This window comes from Ahaetulla prasina, chromosome 3 (assembly GCF_028640845.1).
Source record: "Ahaetulla prasina isolate Xishuangbanna chromosome 3, ASM2864084v1, whole genome shotgun sequence".
Taxonomy (NCBI): Eukaryota; Metazoa; Chordata; class Lepidosauria; order Squamata; family Colubridae; genus Ahaetulla; species Ahaetulla prasina.
The window spans coordinates 97,413,791-97,431,970 of record NC_080541.1 but is presented as its reverse complement, the minus strand read 5'-3'; the positions used below and the strand labels follow the sequence as shown (position 1 = coordinate 97,431,970).

Here is an 18,180-nt window from a genome sequence, read left to right as displayed (position 1 = left end):
TTCAAGATTTTTGTTGGTATGTTGTACAACATTTATTTATTCCAAAAAAAGCAGCACAGAACAATAGTTAACAGAAGAATGTGGAGGAAAAAAACAAGAATGTTTTGAATTGATTATGTTTATTTCATTTTTAGTTGTGTTTCCTTAAGCAGTTTTCTCCTATGTGAGTTTATACAGAAATAATGACGTAGCCAAGTTTGTAGTTCTTCTTATTAGAAGCACTTTTTGCTGGGGATATTCATCTTTTAAGGAGGTGTCCGGTGTTTTTGTGGTGGACAGCCTTGGACTTTTGAAGGCATATCTCATAAAATGGATGTGGCACCAGTCAAGACAAACTGATGAGACCAAAATAAAGAACCCTGGGAAATAGCCCCTTGTCAGTCAATAGGAGTGCTGATTTATCACCACCCTATCAGGTACTTTGAAGCCAAGGGAAGGCAGCATAAGGAAACAGCAGCTAATGACTTAATAGCCAGCCATCAACACTCTAATTAACAACTAAAAGCACAACCAGGAACCATATAAATGCAATGCGCCCAGTGCACATTTTCTGGAGAGAGAGAGTGAGAAGTTCCCTGATGATGGCCTCCATTATGAGCTCGAAAGCTTGGAAGAAATAAACCTTTGGTCCTGATGATGGACTCAGATTGGAATCTCCGTTTATTTTGTTGTAAATTCTGTTGTCACTATTGATGCTAGAAGTTATAATTTCAGTAAGGCAAGGGAACATTTGTATGTTTCTTCTCCCCAGGAAGCTTTGGGAAAATTCCAGGGGTAATGTAACAAAAATCTGTGCTTAATGAAAGCCTAAATAAGAATCAAATAACCAACAGTAATAATTTCTCCTGGTTGTTAAATGAATCTGGCTTGATTTTTCTTGTCAGAAGCTTACAAGCATTGATCACATGACCCTGGGACACTGCAACCATCATAAATATGAATCAATTGCCCAGTATCCGAATTTTGATCACATGACTGTGGGAATGCTGCAATGGTCAGAAGTGTGAAAAACGGTCATAGGTCACTTTTTTCAATGCCATTGTAACTGTGGACAGTCACTAAAGGAACTGTCAAGGACTACCTGTACTTACTGTTAAAATAGTATAGGTAAAGGTAAAGGTTCCCCTTGCACATACGTGCTAGTCATTCCCAACTCTAGGGGGTGTGTGCTCATCTCTGTTTCAAAGCCAAAGAGCCAGCGCTGTCCAAAGACGTCTCTGTGGTCATGTTGCCAGCATGACTCAATGCCAAAGGAGCACGGAACGCTGTTACCTTCCCACCAAAGGTGGTCCTTATTTTTCTACTTGCATTTTTTACCTGCTTCAAACTGCTAGGTTGGCAGAAGCTGGGACAAGTAACGGGAGTTCACCCCGTTACATGGCGGCACTAGGGATTCAAACCACTGAACTGCCAACCTTTCAATTGACAAGCTCAGCCTCTCACCCACTAAGCCACCTTCTGAAATAGTATATATTATACTATTTTTTCCCCATTTTTTCACTGTATTTTTCACTTATTTTTAAAAGCATTTTCTATGTAGGTTTTTTTTTCTGTGATAAGGTATTTTTATTGTAATTATCCTTGTTCTTCCTCTTTTCCTTTTTTTTTTTTTGTTAGTTTAAACAATAATAAATATTTAACCTTAAGAGCAGTGGTTCACAACCTTTTCTTCATCATGGACCCCCTTAAAATACCTTTTGTGACCACAGAACATGTTATCCCCCCCCCAAGACTTAACTCAAGCTTTAAATCACAACATTTCTTCAAGCCTTCACAACCCTCCTGTGACAACATCGTGGCCCCTCGGGTTCACAAACCACAGCTCGAGAACCACTGCTTGCAAAAAAATTGTGAAAACTTGAGTTGATTTACTAAAGATGCTATTTGTCATAATTTTAAATGCAGATAAGGGAAAGACAAATTTATTCAATGTAACACTGGGGATTATTTGGAGGGGAGAGTTTGCAGATTGGAAAGTGGAGATATGCGATGAGTTGGATGTGATCTTGTAAATTGGAATCGTTATGCAGAGGTAGAATTGTGGTTGTGAAAACAGGAATTGCTATGCAGATATACTGGGAAACAAAGCAGCTGGAATTGCCAAACAATGCAGAGGAGAAGCAAGGGCCCATGGGAGCAAAGCTAGATACAAAAATGAAAATAAAAGATTTGTTTCTAAGTAGGTGATAAAGGCTTAAATGATTAAAAAATTTTTTGACATTAATGCAAAAGAAGAACTTCAGAGTGCCACACCCATTTTCCTAGGTGTATTTGTTTATCATGAATGCTTGATTTATAACATGCATTGCCATTACTTGTAAACTATGATATTGTGGCTTGCCTGCTATAACACTTTTTCTATATAAAATTAACTGCATTGTTTTGCTTAAGAGAGAACTAACCTGATTTTTGCAACTATATTGAACAGAATGGAACAGAACGGAAAGGAACGGAACAGAATAGAATTCTTTATTGGCCAAGTGTGATTGGACACACAAGAAATTTGTCTTGGTGCATATGCTCTCAATGTACATAATAGAAAAGATACATTCATCAAGAATCATAAGGTACAACACTTAATGATAGTCATAGGGTACAAATAAACAATCAGGAAAGAATCAGTATCAATAGAAATCATAAGGATACAAGCAACAAAGTTACAGTCATAAGTGGAAGGAGATGGGTGATGGGAACGGTGAGAAGATTAATAGTAGTACAGATTTAGTAATAGTTTGACAGTTTGAGAGAATTATTTGTTTAGCAGAATGATGGCGTTCCGGGAAGAAACTGTTTTTGTGTCTAGTTATTCTGGTTGATTGATATTGCTTGATCTTGTTTCCCACTTTTCCCAAATGATAAGCAGATCCTACTTAAAAGATTGCCAGCATTCAAATGAAGTCAAACATCTATTTCAACACATGTTTAACAGAGTACCACAGCATTCAAAATATTTTCTTTTAAAAAAACCCAACAAACCTGGAAGTCAGGGCTGCATTTATTTTTCTCCCCGAGTCACATGGGAAAGTCTTCAGAATGTGCTGACATTTTTTTGGTTGCTTTCCTTGGCAAGGATGTTAAAAGTCATGTTGTCAAGAGTAAACCTGACCTTTCAGCACTGATAAAATAAGGTCAACCTCAAAGGTCAGTGTGAACAATGCACTGAATGGCCTACTGAAGACAACAGCTGCACATGGAATTCTACCTTTTAAAAAATGGAAACTATGAGCAGCTTTCTACTTTGTAAAAGGATTGCGCGAGCCTAATAAAGCTATACTGTATTCCAAAGCAGCCATCCCATTCATAAGAAAACCATAATTATCTTTATGGGCTTCTTTCAACTTGTCATGCTGCCAAGCTTTATTAAAACATGACCTGATGAGAGTCTCTGTCCGTAGCAATAGTATACTTCTGAATAATGGACACTGGGGTGAAGCTGTCACCTCCTTGTGCTGTGTGTGTTTCCATAGGCTGACTGGCTGCAATTAAAAATCGATTGTGGGTTTGCATGCTCAGAGAAAACTAGCAACATGTTGCCTCTATGGTGTTGAGTCATTAATGAAACAATAGGAGACATGACTGCCCCAGTGGTGGAATTCAAATTTTTTTACTATTGGTTCTGTGGGCGTAGCTTGGTGGGCGTGGTGTGGCTTGGTGAGCATGGCTCGGTGGGCGTGGCAAGGGAAGGATACTGCAAAATCTCCATTCCCACCCCACTCCTGGGGGAGGATATTGTAAAATCTCCATTCCCACCCCACTCTGGGGCCAGCCAGAGGTGGTATTTCCTGGTTCTCCGAATTACTCAAAATTTCCGCTATCGGTTCTCCAGAACCTTTCAGAATCTGCTGAATAGCACCCCTGGACTGCCCCATTTCAATAATTATAACTCATACCTTTGGGATAAACAAACCATAAAGCCTCTTCCCCTCCCCCCAAACTTCAATCTTGTGGAGTAACTCAAAAAACACAGTTCCCTTGTTCCAGACTCCAAAACTTCAACTCTGCCCTGTAGATGCTCCATTCCTCTTAGTTCATCAACTGTAAAGTTCTCTGGAGCCATGTTGGGGCTCTGAATCTGGGGGCTTATCTGTCTAAGAGAATTTGTGAGGCAAATATTCTTCCAGTGAGGCCACAAATGAAATTGTTGCATATGCCTGAGACAGAAACATATGTTCTCATATTGAGTCTTCATGTAATGTTGGCATTGCAGATCTCCTGAAAAAGTCAATAATCTCCCATTCATTTTGGAAGTTAAAGACATTTCAGGATGTGAAACAAACATTTGCTGTGGCCAGCTCTTAATTAAAAATCTAAACAGTGATTTGTTTGCTTTAGGCAAAGAAAATGAGAAACATTGAAAAATATAGGAGACAGACAAATACGTCTGTCTAAACAAAAGCTAATTGCTCTCATAAATGTAGGGACCTTGTTTAAGACCAAGAGTTTATGTATTCTTACGAGAAAAAGAGTGGACTAAAAAGAAAAAAGCACGGATGAAGTTGCATCTTATAAAAGAGTTGGACTCCCCGGGTCCCTCAGTTGTTTTGTTATACAATTTAGATGCCCCGCCAAGTTTACATTCTCAGTGATTTCAGTCTATGTATTTATAATAGCACAAAAGAAACGGCTCCAGAAATTTCAAGGGGACGTCAGTATGGTTGGTAGTGTAACTGAGAGCCAAGCAAAAGAGAAAGCACTGGATTGTTTGTTTATCAAGCAGCTAAGTGTATCTGTGAGGGTTTATTTTTTACATTTTCTTTTCCTATGCTTAAGAACAAAGCATAGCAAGTCTTCTGAGATCCTAATAAAGCATTTCTAAAAATGCTTCCTCTTTCCTCTTCCCCTTCCATCCTTTAACCGATTATAATTATATTCTTCATTGAGGAACTAAAAAATAATACAGTCCTTATTTATATTTTATTTGAATATTTCCCCAAGAGACCCAAGATTGCTTACAATGAAAAAGCACTGATTTGAATGTAGATGTACTACTCATGCTTAGAGCACATTCATTGAAATAGCTGAATAAATTAATCATGGCTAAAGTAAGTCTCTCTGATTTCAGTGACTTTACATTTTTTTCCCAAACTCCATCACTCTGCTAAACAAATAATTCCCTCAACACTGTCAAACTAGTTACTAAATCTGCACTACTATTAATCTTCTCATCATTCCCATCACCCATCTTCTTCCACTTATGACTGTATGACTGTAACTTTCTGGCTAGTATACTTACAATTTATATTGATATTGATTGTTTCCTGATTGCTTATTTGTACCCTATGACTATCAATAAATGTTGTACCTTATGACTCTTGACGAATGTATCTTTTCTTTTATGTACATTGAGAGCATATGCACCAAGACAAATTCCTTGTGTGTCCAATCACACTTGGCCAATAAAGAATTCTATTCTATTCTATTCTATTTATTCACCATGTCCAACCAGTGTACACATATTTATTTTACTTTTTAGATTTATATCCTGCCTTATATTCAGCAGCTCAAACTAGCATACACAGTGTGTTGTGACCAAGGCCCCAGTAGGTAGTAGAAAACTCAGTCAGTGTAAAAACAAACAAACTTTATTCGAACAGCTGAGAATTACTTCATTCTCAGGGTAGTTCAACTAAATTAAAGCAAATTCCTCCCAACACAAATTCCTCAGTCCTATCACCAATATTGGTCCAATTAGGCAAACTGCCAAAGGCCATTCTTGGCAAAAGTTCAGAAGACACCGATACAAAATAAATGCAAGAAGACTAAGCTTTTTCCAGCAAGGTCCAAATGCCACTGCTGGTCTTTTAAGCCTTATGAGAGGGCCCAATCATCTCTTGGCCCTACTCTTGAGTCGTCCTCTTTGCTTGAGCTGCTCTTGCCTTCTGGCAGCTCTTCTCATGCGTGCATTAGGAACAGGCTCCTCCTGTTCCTCTGCCTCATTACTATCAGCCTCTGGAGGCTTTGGAGTCCACACATCATTCCCCGATAGCCCTGGCCCCACTAAGCCTCTTATGCAGAGCCCTCTTCCGGGCCTTCCCCAGCCTCCAGGACTGGCCCATGCTCTTCCTCAGCCTCATCACTGCCTGACTCCATTGCCAGCTCCGCAGGGTGCTGATGGACCACAACACAGTGCTCTCTTCTATTTTTCTTTGCAAAAAAGGATAACATACTATAGATTGGTTTGAGAGAGAATGACCAGGCCAAAGTCACTCAGTGAACTTTCACAGCCAAAGGCGGATTAGAATCTATGACTCCTAGTCCAGCAATGTAACCACTATGCTACACTGGCTCCTAAAAAATGCCCCTGACTATTGTTCATTAATAGTCAATGAACTGCAAATAAACCCTATTGAACTCATTGTTACTTGTTTCCAAAGCAAAACAAGTGAAAATAAATAATGGAAATAAAAGGTAGAGCATAAATTTGAAACATAAATTTGAAAAAAGAACATCAAAATTAAGATCTAGCTGTTTTCAAGATTTTTTTATATAACTTAAAAAGATTTCTCTGGACTATTCTAAAATCTGTATCCTTATTTTTGATGGACACCTTTGTATTTCTGTATTTTATACTGCTGGACTGCACCATTTTTACAAAATCTATATTTTAGCTGACTGACAACATTAATTTCCTATCTATTTGAGTGCTTCCAGTTTTATTGATCTATATAAAAGACATTATGTCACCTGACAGGTATCTGCATGCATACAAATCAAGGCAGAGACATATGAAAATAAGTATTAGTGATACTGAAGAGAGAACTCTAACAGAAATTATAATTAAATCTAGTTCTAACAATAGACTCCCCTCTGTGAAAGGGCATGTCAATCATCTGGATCTATATATATCACCTTCTCTCCTGGAGTGACTTCAGAAGAAATAACTCATTCCAGTTGGTTACAAAAAGACCACTGATTGATTGGTGTTAACCATCCTGATTCATCCTGGAGAAATTACTCCAAAACTTAAAAGGTTATGACTAATGTCCTTTAGAGATATAAAAATAGAGGGGAACAAATATCACTGTTTAGTAGTAAAGTCCTACTCTCACTTGCAGGTACAGTCTTATGGAATTAAGTCCTCTGTTCACTCTAGAGGTAAAATATTTTCATTTCAATTCATATGAAAGATACAGAGAAGTCTAAGAGAGTGGATACATCAGATTAGAGAACTTTCTGGAGGGTCACAAAGAAAATCCTCAGAGACCAACGTTGTTAGAAACAAATCTTTTCCTTCACTGTGCATTGAAACAAATTTGTGGAAGCCAGTGATGGTCTCACAGTTTATGAATTGCAAACTATAATCCATGACCAAGGATGATCCAAATGTTCTGGGACTGTAAATGGGAAATTTCCAGGTGGCTGCAGAATTTTGAGAGTTTCATCTCAACATCTCTGGAGGGTTCCTGTGCTAAAGGCAGACTTGAGCATTGTTGTTATATGTGTTTTCTGAAAAGAGAGGAAAAAAAACAAGAAAGTGAAATCTACTGGACCAGAACACTACACCAAACGCAATCCTCAAATACAGCCCAAATGAGGACTGAGAGTAGTTTTAACCAGAGAAATTGATTATTGGGAGGGGTATACAGAGAATTGTGAGGGAGGTTCTCCAAACCTTCTGTAATTTTTATTGAGACGTATTATGGAGATGTCATTACTTAGCTCTATACCGCTCTGCTATTAAGATATTATGATCCAGAGCCCAGATTTAAGTCTGCCATGGGTGACTTTGGGCCAGATGAATTGGGTAACTTGAGTCAGTAAGTTGGCTTTTTCCTGACCGAGCTACCTCACAGGATATCATTTTGGGGGGAAAGAGGAAATACTGCTATTGGTAATGTTGAGTGTCTGAACAGAAGGCAAGGTAGAAAGCTGATAAATAGAGTTTATTTCTCTTATATTACAATTATGCTAGCTTGATATTTTGCAAGATCTCTCCTCCCTCAAGTGTATGGTAATTCAAACATATTGTATGTGTAAAAGTATCATTATCCTCCCTGTTTCTAAGCTGAAAGAATGCATCCCCTTCCCACCCTATTGCCTTTTCCTTTCCAAGGTACTTTGTGGTAGTGATAGACTTTTCACAGGCTTGTCATGTTGGCAGAAGCAAAGATGCTGATGCAGAAACCAAATATGTCTTGGCAGACCTCATATATGCCGATTGCTGTTTTTTGTTTGTTAAACAAAGGCAACTGTGGTATTTTTAGTTCTATTCAAAATACGGGAAGCAAAAATCATTTCTGCCAAGTGGCAAGGGACAGAACTGGCCAGGGGGAAGAAATGGTTTCCATATTTCTATAAAAGAATTTGAAAGCTTCAGTCACATGTTGTGCTTCAGTCTACTCTTGTCTTTCCATCATATGTATTAAAGGCAGGTTCTTGCTTTTAACTCTAGGCCACATTGAAATTGCAGTGTTCATGTCCCCAACATGTGAATCTTCAACATAATTGTTTGTGTGGTGGATGTCTATGGAGATTATCAGTTTTCTCAGAGGTGCTTTTTCAAAAGGCAACTGGACTTTCTTTATGTTTCCTTGAAGATGTTTTGCTTCTCATCCAAGAAGCTTCATCGGTTCTGGCAGAGGTATAAACTGCCAGAACCGATGAAGGTATCCAGGTGTGTGGTGGGGTGGGAGAGGAGATTTTGCTGCCACTCTGAGATTCTGCACATACCTATACATTGACGTATACTCCAAGTGTTAGAAGCAATATATCACTGAATACCCATTGCTGGAAATAAAATACCATTGTACCGGTTGTCTTAGGTCCTTGTTGATTTCTCAGAAGCAACTGAATAGCTTGGAGATTAGAATGCAGGAGGAAATAATCCTTATATATCTTGTGGGTGAGGACAGTGGACAAACTCTCGTCCCCTATATCTTCTCTTCTGCTACTGCAGTGAGCATGAGGACAGAGCCAACCCATTGTCAGGATAATGGATTAAGGAGCAAGAAATTTATTTATTTACTTCCTAAATTTGTTACAAGAGAACAACAAGAACATTCAAGCATCCTAACCCCAGGCCTAGGAACAAAGCCAAGTCTTAAGGGACATCTGGAACACTTGAAGAGTATGTCCTTCCTCAAATGTGCTTATTGGTTTGCTTGCTATATGTATACTGTATTTCCCTGAAAATATGACCTACTCTGAAAACAAGCCCTAGCCCGATTTTCACACCTGCACTTAATAATATAAACCATGACCGAAAAATAAACCCTAGTTGTACCCCACCTATGTCTGGCTGTACGAGATGGGGCATGAGGCACAGGTGTAAAAATCAAGTTAGGGTGGCGGTGGGGGGTGGAGGTGCCCCACGTGTCCCGCAACCTCTTACCTCATCACGCTGGTGGAGTTGCTCGGGGCATAATGCCATGAGGCTCATCTTGCAGTGGAGCTGCTCATGTCAGAACGCAGTGAGGCTTGTTGCGCCGATGGAGCCGCTTGTGACAGAACTTTGTGAGGCTTGTCGTCTCGCTGGTAGAGCTGCTTGCGGCAGAATGCCATGAATCTTGTTGCGATTAGTTCTATTTCAAACCATTCCCTTTGCAAGTAGACAAATCTTCATCTCTGAAGATTTGCTTCAGCTCTGGATGAAAAGTGTTTGGGCAGCTACCACCAGCTCTGCCTCTCCATCCCACTGTCTGCTTGCCCTCAGCCTCAATTGAGCCAAGCTCTGGGCACACCCTAGCCTCCATATGCCCTGCCAAGAGGGCGAAAAACCCCTACAAGGCACCATGGCCGAGAAGTGTCCTGGCAGCAGCCAGGGCAGGTGGAGACCGGGGCTTGCCAAGAGCAAGCGGACAATGGGACAGAGAGGGTATGGCCAACGGTAGCTGCATTTCCACTCCCGTCCCACCATAACTCGCTACTTCCTGCATTTGAAAAAAAATAAGACCTTCCTAAAAATAATGCTTATTTTCAAGCCCAAAAGAAAATAAGACTGGGTCTTATTTTCAGGGAAACACGGTATTATTTATGCAAGGTGGCATACATAGTACTTCCTTGTCTCTGACTTTTCTCCAGAAAAGTAACCTCATTTTTAATGATGGCCGCTAATCCATACAACTGACATACATAGCTGAAAATGAGCATAAATTGTCTCCTCCACAATAGTCCATCCCCTTAACCATTACACCACATTGGCATTGGCTTCTGTGGTCCCCAATAGTCTCTTCTGCATATTTATTTATTTATTTATTTATTTATTTATTTATTTATTTATTTATTTATTTATTTATATCTCCCGAAGGACTCAGCATTTAAAACATATAAATACAGTATAAAAACAGTTAAAAAACTTATTCAAAAAGCCCGTTAATTAAAACATCCAATTAAAACCCAATTAAAACCAAATTTAAAATCTAGCTCAGATTTTATATTATCTCAGATAATGCATATTATCTCTTCTTTTTTCTTGGCCATTTTTCTCTCTGTATTTCTGTCTCTCTTGGTAAGACAGAGGTCTATCCTGTTCTCAGCTATTCCCTTCTAGCATCTTTTTATGCTTTGGGTTTCCTCTTCTATCCAGTAATTATGGATCATTATTTTTCCTTTGGTTGAAGTGCTAAACCATTTCTCCTGATTCCTTCAATTATTTTAAGTTCAAGGATGATCAAGCCTCTCATATTTTTCTTAAATTTAAAGAAATTAGAGATGAGGTTCAATCTGCAGCGATCCATAGTGTTGGCCTGGTCAAATCCTCAATCTCCAACTTTGATGTCACCCATCAGCACTGTTGTCTCTTCTGGACTTAAGCAGGAAACTAAATGAAGATGCAGGAAGCAAACCTATTGAGATATCTGGGTACTGGCATCAACAATAGTTGATTGTGGTTTTGTATTAGGTAGCTAAATGTCAGTTGCTTTTCAAATCTGCTTCTACTTCTAAATATTTTTATGATTTTTAAATAAAATTCACATTTGTTGTTTCTGACTGCTATTGATTGCAACAATCCTATTAAAGAGGAAATAAATATATGATTAGGTTTTACATCAAATCCTTTCCTTTACCATGGCATTAAAACTCTGAAATTCACATCTGAACTGAGGATGAGAGCTCTGGCTATAGTAAAATTGCAGGTTCTACAAACAACTACTGCTCTCAACAGCCTTGTTTCAGCGTCAACAAACAATCCTGGGAATTGGAAGGAAACTATAATTATAATCATCCTGCACTAAAGGATTGATAATCATAGAGGAGTACAGTAATAGTCTGGGTTCTTTTTTTCAGTTTTGACTTTTTTGGGTTGCCATAATATAAATACACAGTCCTGGACTTTTTAAAGATGTTGCAATTAAATGTCCCTTTGAAAAAAGGAATCCAATTATATTTGTTCAGTGGAAAATAACGTTTAATGCATACATAGCCATCTTGAATTGCCCTCCTGCTCTGTTTTACTGACTCCATACAATCCTTGAAGATCATGCTTTTGATGCAACTGTTGCTAGGAAGGTATGGGTAAGAATTGTGCAGTGGTTTAATACTGGAGGCTGAAAGGTAGCGTAAGTCATGAAAATAAATGTTGGTATTTTCTTCATTCATGCAAATGGAGGAAGCAGGTCTGTTTTCGGCTTCTTCCTTTTCACAAACTTGCCTTTTCTACTAAACAAAATGAGTAAAGTTTTATGTGTACAGTTGTGCTGGCAAGGATTTTATCTAGTTTTGATGTACTTTAACATTACACTAATTTGCTTTTTTTATTTTCATCATAATTCCCTTTCTTTAGCCATGAATTTGGCATTTTTATTTACTTAATTAACATCATTAAAGATTCATAGGTAGCCTTTTTGCAGATCATTCCATACCCTACTCAATTCAGGCTGTCTAATGCCTGATGTTTATATAGCTGTTCTTAAGTGTTCAAAATACTTTACACATATCCTTATAATGAGATGATCGTGTTACTCACTTTCCAATAAGATTGTCTATGGAGATTCTCGGTCATCTAGGTCGTTGTCCCAAAGATGCTTTTTTCAAAAGGCAACTGGACTTTCTTGTTTTTCTTTGAAAACCTTTCGCTTCTCATCCAAGAAGCTTCTTCAGCTCTGACTGGATGGTGGGGAATGGAATGGATTCTTTCCATTCCCCCCATCCAGTCAGAGCTGAAGAAGCTTCTTGGATGAGAAGCAAAACATCTTCAAGCAAGAAAAGCAAGAAAGTCCCATTGCCTCTTGAAAAAAGCACCTTTGGGATTTCCAGTAGGAGGTGGATGCTACAGCTGAAGTAGTAGATAAAAGGGATTTTCAGCAGAAGTGAAAATAAATGAGGAAATAATCCTTGTGGATCACTTGTGCTCACACAAGGAATGCTGTACACTGTGTTGGTGGGAAGAATCACATCAGTTTATGACATGTCAGAAGCTCCCATTCCAGATGAAGGAGCAGACACTGAGACAGGAGACGAGATTATTTTTTGTCAAATATATTTATCTTTTGTGGAGGGTTAGTGATATTATACTGTATAAGTGGTATTAGACCATTTGAATTTTATGTGGCTGTTTTAGAGTTTTGTTGGTGAAAATAATCATATGTCGACAACTCTAATCATTGTTTTTTTTTGCTTGAAAATTTCAAATGAATCCCTAGAATTGCTTTTAGATACAGATAGCAATTGTTAGCCCTCCTCCTCCCCACCCTGCTTTTTTTTTTTTTTAGTCTCAAGCAACTTACTAAACTATTTTTCCTTATATGTATATGCAGTTTCATTTCTTGAATATGGTTGAAACCTTTCCTTGCATTCTGGTTAAGAATTGTAGTTGAGGTTTTCAGATTAACAGATCCTTTCCACACTGATTTGACTGCCATTAAAGTCTTACGTAGAAAATTGGCCAAATCAATTAATCCTTACCTTTATTACCTTTATGAAAAGAGAATGCATAGAGAAGAAAACCAGAATTACCCTGCGGTTGCCTAGGTTGCAGAAAAGAGTTGTAGTGCTATTCTGTCATTATTCATCTTTTTGTCTTTGATGGCAGAGGCCACATTTATTCTAAAAGGACTGCAAATCAGTGAGGAAGAGTCTACACATCCTGGGCAAACAACGTTCCCACAACAGGGAAAAGAACCATCCTTCCCCAGAGATGTGTTAAACTTCTACCTTATCACCCTGTGGAATTTTGAGTTGTACTAAAGCCAGTGACGGCATTAAGATGGTTCAGACCATTTCGGGCGAACTGGTAGAGGTAACCCCGGCCCAAGTGCTCTGCCATCCTATTTAACCACATTTTCTAAGCCGTGTGGCCTTCCGTGCGTGTGCTTCGTTCACGCATGCGGCTTGCACGCATGCACGGAAAGCGTGTGTGCTCACATTTTCAATGCATGGCGAATTGGTGGTAAAATTATGTAAAACCCACCTCTGACTAAAGCTGTACTAAAGTCTGTATTTCTTTGCTAAGGTGTGATTAAGAGACTGAAGAAGGAATTTTATACTTTAATGCCTTAAAAAAAATTTAAATGTCCAGTGGGGAATGCTAACAATGGCAACAATAACATGCAAACATATGCTTGATCTTTGGGACAAGGCTTTATCTATCCCTAAATATTTTTCCTGTCTCTCAGAAAAGGGTTTTTACCTTCACCGGACATGAGAGTACCAAATCGGTCCATGCATGTTACTGAATCAACATCTCGTGTTCGGTGAAGTAGTCCACTAAGCACGGTGCTCTGAATTAATATTGTTAATTGCTCCAGCATGAAATTGCAGCATGAAAGAGTATACATCCTTTTTATTAGTTAATAAAGTATTAGCCAATATATCTTTTCTACTAGCTAATACATCTTCAGATATTTCTAGAAAGGTGGAAATGTATTGCTTCATCATGATTGCGGTAGGGAAACCTGGGATGTGATCAAGCTATGTAATACTGTCCCACATGAGAAGGTATTAGCTACATTCTTCTTAACATTTTAATCCACAGATTGCCATTAATGTTCTATATTTATACTTTGATCTAAATAAACTACAGTGTAAATAAATGAAAAAATGCAAATAACTAGATCAATAAAATGTGAAGACGTGACAATTCCTAACAATCTCTTGAATTTATTTCTATTACGAATTGTATTTATAACCAGGCACACCATATCAAAAAGCTGGTGTCTTTTTTTTTTAACCACCTTGCTATTCTTTGGTTTTATCTCTATGCAGGCATCCAACCTTCAGTTTAAGTGTCTCTGGTTCCTTTTTCTAGAAAACCGGGACAGCTGTTGCTGCTCATGCTAGGCAAGATTGAGCTAAACGAACCAATGATTGGATTTAGTATCAGAAATTTCATATGCTCACCTTGTATCATGTTAATTAAAATAATAGTTATATAAAGCTGAGTATAAAATAATTCTATGAATTTTTAAGAGCTTCAACTTTATGGCTTCGATAGACTACTGGGGAAAGAGTAATGGCTTCTTCAAAAAATATTCAGTGTTATTATTTAATAGAAGGTAGATTCTCATTTTGATTTCCTATACATTAGATTTTTTTTATAACGCCAAAATTAAAAATTATATATTTGTTCTAGGATCTCAATTCTAGCTTCATGTTTTCATAGTTGTATGCACCTCTTGATAGTAGAAGTAATGCCATAATTGGAAATAAGCCTATTCTTATAGCTTTAAAAACCGTAATCTCCAAGACAAAATGAGATTTCCTAACTAGTACCCTTCAGATATGCTGGGAGTCCAGATCCCAGAATTTCCAACTATATTTGTCTTACAAAAATTCTGGCCATTGTAGCAGTGACACATATGGAGGGGATTTGGTTGAAGAACACTGATTTGGGTGTTGCAGGGTACCTGACAGTACTGTTCCAGGAAATCACTCATGCTAAGTACTCAGCAAGCACTGCTGTGTTTCTCAGTTCTAAACTCAACATGTATTTTCACATTGTTTTGCAAAATAATTGTAGGAAGCAAATTGATAAAAAGTTGGTGACAGTTTTTTGTTTGTTTAAAAAATCCATCAGGCACTAGTCTGAGCTTGGCAGCTACTGATAATAAATGCAGACAGAATCTGTTTTTATGCATGCAGCCTTCTTTTAGCATGAACATCCATGGCAGCCCTTCATGTTGATGCAGAACGTGGCTTCCAATTTATGAAGTAGTCTCATCCTCATGTCCTTTGGTGTCTTTCAGATTCCGACCTGAGCATGCGCACTCTGAGCACTCCCAGTCCTGCGCTAATATGTCCACCAAATTCACACAGCTTGCAAAATGGAAAAGAATCTTCTACATCTTCATCTTCGGTCACCGGAGAGACCATTGCAATGGTTCACTCGCCTCCTTCCACTTGCCTCACCCACCCTTTCATTCATGCTGCCTCTCGGCTTCAAAAAGAACAGGCCAATATCAACCGGCTTCCTGACCTTTCTGTGATCCAGATATTTTCTTTTTTGCCCACCAACCAGTTGTGCCGTTGTGCCCGCGTGTGCCGTCGCTGGTATAATCTTGCTTGGGACCCACGACTTTGGAGGACTATTCGCCTGATAGGGGAGACAATCAACGTGGACAGGGCTCTCAAGGTGCTGACACGACGACTTTGCCAGGACACCCCAAACGTCTGTCTCATGCTGGAGACGGTAATTGTTAGTGGCTGCAGGCGGCTCACAGACCGAGGACTTTACACCATTGCTCAATGCTGTCCAGAACTGAGGCAATTGGAAGTATCTGGTTGCTACAACATTTCCAATGAGGCGGTTTTTGATGTAGTATCCTTGTGTCCAAACTTGGAACATTTAGATGTATCAGGTAATGGAAAAAGTCTACATTTACACTCTGGCTTCAGAGTTTTGGAAAAAGCATGTCAAATTTAAAGGAGAAAATATTCTCAATATTTTTGATCACAATCTCGATAGTATCTTTTTCACTCTGTAACTAACATTTTTAGAATATCACTCTTCTCTCTCTCTCTCTCCCCTTTTTAAAAAAATAATATTATGGATTTCTCCAAATAATCTTACATTTAAATCTCAATTTTAATCTTGCATTTAAAATTGTACTCTGTACCATTAAATACTTCAAAGGGTTTGTAATTGAGCATGAGTCTTTAAAGAGTGCCAGGTTTAGCGTCTCAGAACAACAAAGGTCCCTGCAATTCTTTAAACAATCACATATTATTGCACAAGCATTTGTGGATCTCAGTCCATTTCATTATGTGTGCATTGTACCAATGTGTTAGTGTTTACATGCCACAACACGTTATAAAAGAACACAATGTAATGATGTGGTTAAAATTCCTGAACTATGAGCAAAGAGACACAAGTCTACCTATGGAAATTCACAGAATAGTGTAGGGTCAGTTATTTTGTTCTCAACCCAACTGAACCTCCAGATGAGTTGTTGGCAGACAATAAAGGAAGGAATGCCCTATATTGACCTGGAAGGTCTTGCAGGAAAGGCAGAATAAAACAATAAAAAAGTTACTACTGTCCTTATGGAAATTCTTATGTGACCAGGGCTCACTTCAGCAGGAATATCCAATTTATCCATTTAGTCGGCTTATAAAGTGAATAATCAACTTTGATCATAGATTAATTTTCTGAGTTGGAGGAAGTGGAAGGCAATTTCAGGTAGGATAAGTTTAGGGTGTGCCACTTTCGACTTGCAAGTCGAAGGAGAAAGTAAAAGAAAGGCAAGTCGGTAATAGTAAGCTTTGATCCTCAGGTCTCTATGCTGTCCCAAAGACATTATATGATCTCTTTAAAAGTGTTAGTGTTTCTTGCCATAAAATACTTTGCTATGTCTGCAGCCACAATCATCCTTGCGGAATTCACTCGCAGATTTTCTCAGTGTGATGTTATTGGGAAGCAATACTGCCCTCTGCTGAGAAAAATGCCCAAACTAGCAAGTGTGTGTGTGTCTGTGTGTGTAGAGATTAGAGAGAGGGAGATGGGGGGGGGAGATGATAAAGAGATGGAGATGAGATGAGATATATGATATATGATATGATATGATATATGAATACATGGGCACAGACATTCTTTCCCTCAACGTCTCTCCTTTCCCTCCTCCACCTACCCCAGATTATTTTAATGCATTTCAGCAACCTACTTTCAGTCACTTGCCAGTAGATCAATTCTGTATTTCATACAACTGCAACTTCCTGAGGCTAATTTAGTGCCATATTATAGGGTAGAGAAAATTCAGCATTGTATCCCGATGTAAGGCACCATTCCTTTACTTTTGATCCCCAAACAAGCAGTTCCTTCAGATTGTTTCATAGATAAAGAAAAAGCCCTTACAAAAAAACAAGTAGGAAGTCAGAATATTTGTCATTAGGAGTTGTTGGTTTTGGAAGGGTAAAGAAATAGATTCATCTCACTGCCTGCAAGAACTTTGATTCAGAATGTTTTGAAATCTCACTGAATTGCTTTTGAAAGAATACATGTATAGCAGCATAAAGCTCTAGGAACAAAGACTACATAAAGCCAGCAGAAAACTCTATCTGGTAAATGGATTACAAAATTTACACACAACAGACAAATCTTGCCAGGAGCAGACATCGGAGACAGAAATTTTTATCCCTGGACACCAATGTTTTCTAACATTGCAAAAATGTTGTGAGTATGCACGTATATCGGTATATAACTGATTTTGGGACATATTCATGATACTAACAGATAGCTGACCTGTAAAATATTAATGACAGGCAGTCCTTGACTTATGACCACAATTGAGCCCAACATTACTTAACATGTTGTTAAGTGAAACATCTGTTGTGTGTTTTCTCCCCCCCATCTTAAGACTTTTCTTGCCACAGTTCTTAAATGAATCACTGTAATGGATAAGTTAGTAATTTGGTTGTTAAGTGAATCTGGCTTCCCCATTAATTTTGCTTGTCAAAAGATGATCACATGACCATGGGATACTGCAATGGGTGAGCCAGTTGCCAAGCATCTGAATTTAGATCACATGATCATGGAGCTGCTACAAAGGTCGTAAGTGTGAAAAACGGTTATACGTCACTTTTTTCAGTTCCATTGTACTTCGAATGATCACTAAATGAACTGTTGTAAGTTGAGGCTTACTGTATGCAAAGTTTTCCACAGAGAGCCAGTTTGAGGCAGCAGTTAAAGATGGTAGACTAGGGAGACTTGAGTTTTAGTCTGTCCTTAGGCACTGATGCCATGTGGGTGACTCTTAAGCAATCGTTTCTCCCAACCCTACCTTGGGAAGTTGAAAAACATCCTTTAAG

General features: G+C 38.5%; 1 protein-coding gene across 4 annotated transcripts in view; it reads left to right on the top strand.

The window, feature by feature from the left end:
* The window catches only part of FBXL7 (F-box and leucine rich repeat protein 7), a 160,745-nt gene that overhangs the window by 137,851 nt on the left and 4,714 nt on the right, over positions 1–18,180 (top strand). For 3 of the 4 annotated variants that reach the window (XM_058178248.1, XM_058178246.1, XM_058178245.1), the window contains exon 3: positions 15,123–15,734. In XM_058178248.1, the coding sequence (XP_058034231.1) occupies positions 15,137–15,734 (598 nt within the window). In that variant the 5' untranslated portion in view covers positions 15,123–15,136. Of the gene's footprint in view, positions 1–13,802; positions 13,876–15,122; positions 15,735–18,180 lie in introns of those variants that run through there. The other variant, XM_058178247.1, reaches the window with a different exon arrangement.